At 40.8% G+C, this 5852-nt stretch overlaps 2 protein-coding genes across 3 annotated transcripts in view; one reads left to right on the top strand and one right to left on the bottom strand.

Annotated features, from left to right (window-relative positions):
* Positions 1-715: 715 nt before the first annotated feature.
* Positions 716-5852, bottom strand: part of LOC131136030 (GRIP and coiled-coil domain-containing protein 2) — a 34326-nt gene continuing 29189 nt past the window's right edge. For both annotated transcript variants that reach the window (XM_058082492.1, XM_058082493.1), the window contains 4 exons: positions 4496-4711; positions 3498-3637; positions 1834-2035; positions 716-1705 (listed from right to left, as the gene is read on the bottom strand). In XM_058082492.1, the coding sequence (XP_057938475.1) occupies positions 1632-1705; positions 1834-2035; positions 3498-3637; positions 4496-4711 (632 nt within the window). In that variant the 3' untranslated portion in view covers positions 716-1631. The remainder of the gene's footprint in view (positions 1706-1833; positions 2036-3497; positions 3638-4495; positions 4712-5852) is intronic.
* Positions 2497-3419, top strand: tmem223 (transmembrane protein 223). Its single transcript, XM_058082494.1, has one exon. The coding sequence runs from the start codon at positions 2615-2617 to the stop codon at positions 3341-3343; it is 729 nt and encodes a 242-aa protein (XP_057938477.1). The 5' UTR covers positions 2497-2614; the 3' UTR covers positions 3344-3419.

Raw genomic sequence — 5852 nt, 5'->3', positions numbered from 1 at the left:
CAAGCTTGCGCTAAGCATAACTGGGCATACCACTTCCGTCTGTTACTTTCAGAGTAAAATGTATATGCATTAAAAAAACAGTAATACAGTAACAACCCGTTTCTAACAAAGGCACTCTAAATTACTTTTATTGATCTATTTCTATATTTCAAGCGTGAATCTGTATTTTATTTTAATGCACAATATTTATATGTTGTTTTATTTTGAATACCGGAAGCCTTCATGACTGTTTATAACGACACTTGACAACATCCACCGTTGTACACTACTACTGCATTTTTCCACTGAATTAGACCCGCCCTTCCAACTTTGTTTGTGTTCTTGTATCTACACAATAAATATTGTTGTTGGTCATCTTATATAGTCCAAGACTGCATTATTTTTCCATAGCAATAAAGACATACTTCTCTTGTTACACTTTCTGCAATGAAAAAGGTATGATGGATGGATGTACATTTGGGGAAACAAAAGCAAAATGTCCACCAGGAGGCAAAAGCAACGTAGCATGTCTTTCCTCCATCAGATTCATAAGACATTTGTTGTTTCCTCCTGTGACTGCATCATTTAAGCAGAGGCACATTTCTTCCCTTAAAAGGCCATCCTTATGACCCCTCCCTCTTCCTATGGGAGGGAATGGATATTCTGACAGCAACAGAGAGTCATTCATGGAAAGAAAATGACTCTGCCGTGAAATCAAACGAGAAGCGTGAAGCTGACTGATTGTTTTATTTACAGGAAATGTGTTAAGCTACATAAACATTTTGATCCTAAACCATGCTGATAGTATTCCACAAATGCCTGCTGTATGACTGGAATGATGGATGAAAAGGGTTAGGTCAGTGTAGGCGGATACTGCTTTATAGCTGCTCTAATACATGTAAAAATACATTCATTAATGCTGAAAGAATCACAAATATCTGCCTGGAATGGGGAAAAAAGTGACCATTAAATATCTCAAAGTCCTAATAATTATATTAATGTGGTTGCCATGAAGCCTAAGAGCCACATAAATAGAAAGCAGAGACGTATTTAACAACAAAAAACAATATTAGCGCGTTAATGACGCGTTAACAGAAGTTACTTTTAACACCGGCAATTTTTTGAATGCACGATTAATGTGACATTTGACCCTTATTGTATGGCTTGATATGCAAAACTATTATAAGCATTCTTTGATTTAACAGAATATCTGAAATTTTTAAAATATTGACTACATAATGCCTCTATGCTTTGGGTCATCTTCCCATAATGTGTCCATATTGGGGGTGAAGAGTAAAATTGAATGGTGGATGAACGAAATGGACCGTTACGTGTTGCTTCACAAAGTTACTGAGCAATAAAACCTCAAGTGAGGGATGACCAATTTTATTTTTCTTATGTCTCATGAGCTCTAGTATTACTAGTATTGATGAAATGCCATTTAACTGTGCCACTACAAATTCAAATAATGCAACAAAATGCCATATTTTGGTTTTTCCCTATTTATAATCACATTTACCATTATACATTCCTTGGTCCCTTCTATTTTGTCGTACAAAATATTATGACTTGGAAGTCATTTGTCCCTGTTTCCGAGTGACTGTTCAATGCAGTACACAATACAGTGTTGTGTTCACTGGCCTTGAAGTGATCTATCTGATCCCAGACCAGCTGTGGAGATAAGATGACCAGCCTGAGCCCCGCGTACCTGATGCTTCCTCCTCACCTGCACATCACACAAATCCCAGGTTAAGACATTTGAATGCAGTATTACAACTTAGACATTTCATTCTAAACACGCCACGTCATGCGCAATATGATGCTTCCATATGAGTATTTGAGTGACAACTATACCTTGTGCAATAGCAGCCAGTTTGCTTTTCTCATCCGGACTGAGCTGCAACATGGTGTGAATGACAGGAAGCAGTGCCTGCCTCTCGCTGCCTGATTGCAGGAAGATAAACTGTAGCAGAACGTTCTTTAGATACTCCAGATTGGCCACGCTCTTCTCCCGCTCCTGGTTTCGCTCCAAACGACGCACTTCGCTCTTCAACAGCTACAAAATACAAAATTCACACATCATAGCAATATAGAATTCATTTTGCACTTCTATGGTCAAAACAACATGTAGTATGAACTACACACATTTCTGTACTTTTATTTACCTATTACCTCCTTGTTATAAATGCACATATTTTATCCCTCTATTACATTCTATGTTCACTGTCGATAAAATACATACAGTAGTGGAAATAATTATTAGACCGCCCTAGTTTCTTCACTTTTAATGCCTGTTTGTTTGGGCAGATGTAATGCTGATAACACAAATAACTCATAAGAAGAAAATCTAGAAACTTCCATGGTTTTATTTTTTTTTCTAAAATCATTAAAGTGGTCTAATAATATTTTCCATGACTGTACATTCAGACCAAATTGGGTGTCACAGCACCTAAAAGTCACGCCTACACACTTTTGGTCAACGGCGCTTTCCGTCGTTTTACGCGGTGACGTCACAAATCAAAATGGCTGCGCCCGCAGTGTCACGGACGTTACATTTTCTGAAATTGATTTAATTGCTCCTCTTCCTCGGCGTGTATTAACGTTTTTGTTATTATTTCCACTCATATTCTACGACATGAGCTTAGCAAGAATGTGCGGAGCACTATGGCCGTCCAGGCTGATTACTCTTCAGCTAAAAGACGCCTTGTCGCAAGGTTGGTCAAAGTTTCAAACCAGCGGTTTGGGGAGGAGGTGTTTTGTGGCGACACCCAAACAGCTGACGTCACGCCACGGCTCCACGCAACCCTCTAGAGACGTCATCCTGTTCGAACACGACAGGACAGGCTTCTTCCGCCTCTTGTCTCTTTTCTGCGGCGGTCAGTGCATCTTCTGGACGTATCTGGCCCACTTCGCATACACCGGGCTGAGAGACACAGGGGCTACTCGAGAACAGGGGGGAAGAAAAGCCCCCACCAGCACCGCTTTGGCTGGGGTGTGGAGTTTTGAAATGAACCTGGGGTCCCGCACCTGGAAGTACGGCTTCACGCTGGGATGTATGACTATTGGAGCAGGTATTTTAGGATTGGGGATTCTGTTTTGTCGGCGCTCTGTCAGCCAGGTGGTTTTACACCAAGGTGGGAGGATGGTGACTGTTTCCACGCAATCGCCTCTGGGAATGGGCCGTGGCCGAAAAATAACAGTGCCCTTGTCCCAGGTCGCCTGCCATGCTCACAGACAGGAGTCTCCCTCATTCATCCCCCTCAAAATCAAAGGACACAAGTTCTACTTTCTTTTGGACAAAGATGGCACTTTGAACAATGCTAAACTGTTTGACATAACTGTTGGGGCATATCGGCCTGTTTAACTTGACTTTGTTTCCCAATGTGGGGTAAAAACTCCTGATTGTGTGACAATTTACTAATAAACACAATTTGCTACAATTCCTCAAGTAGCGTCTGGAGCATTTGTTTACTCAACTGCAGAGACTACCAAGCACACATAAGCGTTTGTTGACTTACATTGATCTGCTCCATGAGAACAGCATTGGTGGCCTCTGTTTCACGCAGGAGGCTGTTCATGTGCTCCAGGCTGCGTGTGGTTGTATTCAGCTTGTGACTCAGTTCTTCCCTGGTGGGCTCCACAGTCCACACAAACGGCTCTGAGGGCCCACATTGATAGATCATAAAGAAAACAATCTCTCAAGTAGTTAGAAGAGGCTGCTACAATACATAAACAATAGAAAATTGAAAGCTTTGTGGGTAGTGCATAACACGACAGAAGTATACAATATATTAAGTACGGTGGTGTGAAAAAGTGTTTGCCCCCTTCCTGTTTTCTTATTTGTTTGCACATTTGTCATCAAATCAAACAAATGCAAGTATTAGTAAATGACAACACAACTGAACACAAAATGCAGGTTTTTAAATGAAACCTTTTATGAAAAAATAAAAACCTACACGGCCCTGTATGAAAAAAGTGATTACCCCCTAAACCTAATTACTGGTTCGGTCTTCCTCAGCAGCACCAACTGCAACAAAATTTTTGCGATAGCTTGCAATGAGTCTTGTACAAGTACTGTGGAAGTATTTTGGCCCACTCATTTTTGCAGAATTGTTGTAATTCTGGCACATTGGAGGCTTTTTTGAGCATGAACTGCTTTTTTAAGGTCATAATCTGAATAGGTGCTTTGTTTTGTTTTTCTTCAGCCATTCAGAGGTGGACAGCTTGGTGTCACAAACAGATGCCAGCCCAATACCATTACACTACCACCACCATATTTTACTGTTGGCATGATGTTCTTTTTCTGAAATACGGTTACTTTTACTCCAGATGTTACTTTTACTCTGGATGATGTTGTGGGGTCTATTGTGGCGCTCTTTGGGTAGTTTTGGTTGTCTGGTCACTCCAGGGAAGGTTCACCACTGTTTTTGCCATTTGTGGATATGGCTCACTGTGGGTTACTTTAGTTCCAAAGCTTTAGAAATGTCAATACATGCAGTAGCTGAAACTTTTGTACCTTGTTTGGGGTCCGGCGATGCGAGAAGATGCTCGAGAGAGGGTAAAAGTGCAGGGGAGGAGCTTTCGTTCTCTGTGGTCTCCATGCCCTCGCATTCCTCCCTAGCCATAGACTGCAGGTCGCTCATGACCACTGCTACCGGCCCCGTATTATTCTGGTCGGCACTTTTGCGCTGAGCATCAACAGATTTTCTGGTGGACTGGACCGCCATAGAACCTGGGAGGGCAATAAATTGACAAATTTATGTAAATGTTATACAAGTGATAAGTTTTATCAGTGGTAACAAGAATAAATAAAAATGTTTTTTATCAAATTTGCCATGAAGACAGTATGTTAAAACACTGAAATATGACAAACATCATCAATATTTCTCTTCTGGAGTGAAATCAGTCCTCCACCAGGTAAATAAACGGTATGTATTTCCTTTGCTATACCTAATACATAACATAAGGGGGCAGCAGACACAAATTCAGCTGCTCAACACTATGGTGAACATACCAGGAGATCTTATCAATTGGTGGACAACAGCTAAGATTGTTATTAATGAACCCGAGTCAAGAGCTCTGTCAACACGCCGAGTGCTTCACCTCCAGTATCAATCTCTGCCTCGTCTTCTTAGAGCCGCATGTCATAAAGCACAGGAGTGTGAAGTAAGGGTTTTTTTTTTTTTTGCACATAGGGAGCACTTCATTGCATATATCATCAATTTAAACTCACATTAGGTACGCCTGCGCATTGAATGCACCCCACTGCAATCACTGTAGCAAAAATTATCAGTATCGTTCATCACTGTGAAATACACAATCATGATTAATTAGTTAACTGAATCCTTTAACAATGCAAAAAGTTGTGATTTTGAGCTTTAAACAAAACTGGAGCAAGTGAGCTATATAAAGACCAACAATGTGACAGTTTACGTAGCATATGAGGCATTATCCACCACTTCATTACCAATACAGACATTGGCAGCAAACTAATGTCATGTGATTATGATTCGACTGTGATGCCTTGGTGCATTTAACAAATCAACACTTTGTGCAAGATAAGACAAATAATGCAAAATCTATTAAGTTATAGAAAACTGCCATAGTTGTAGTAATATTTTGTCTCAACGGCCACACAGCTAGGATGGTTGTTTGTCTATATGTGCTGTGTGATTGGCTGGAGACCAGTCCAGGGTGTACCCCGCCTCTCGCCTGAAGAAAACTGGGATAGGCTCCAGCATGCCTGCGACCCTCGTGAGGAAAAGCGGTACAGAAAATGGATGGAGGGATTTCATCTCAACAAAATAGTCATTCAGAAATCACGGCCATTTGTCAACTATTATAACTTGTCCTAGCAACAACAAAGATGCAAT

Source organism: Doryrhamphus excisus, chromosome 9, assembly GCF_030265055.1.
Source record: "Doryrhamphus excisus isolate RoL2022-K1 chromosome 9, RoL_Dexc_1.0, whole genome shotgun sequence".
Classification (NCBI taxonomy): Eukaryota; Metazoa; Chordata; class Actinopteri; order Syngnathiformes; family Syngnathidae; genus Doryrhamphus; species Doryrhamphus excisus.
The sequence above is the reverse complement of the archived record's forward strand: the minus strand, read 5'-3'. Positions and strand labels throughout refer to the sequence as shown.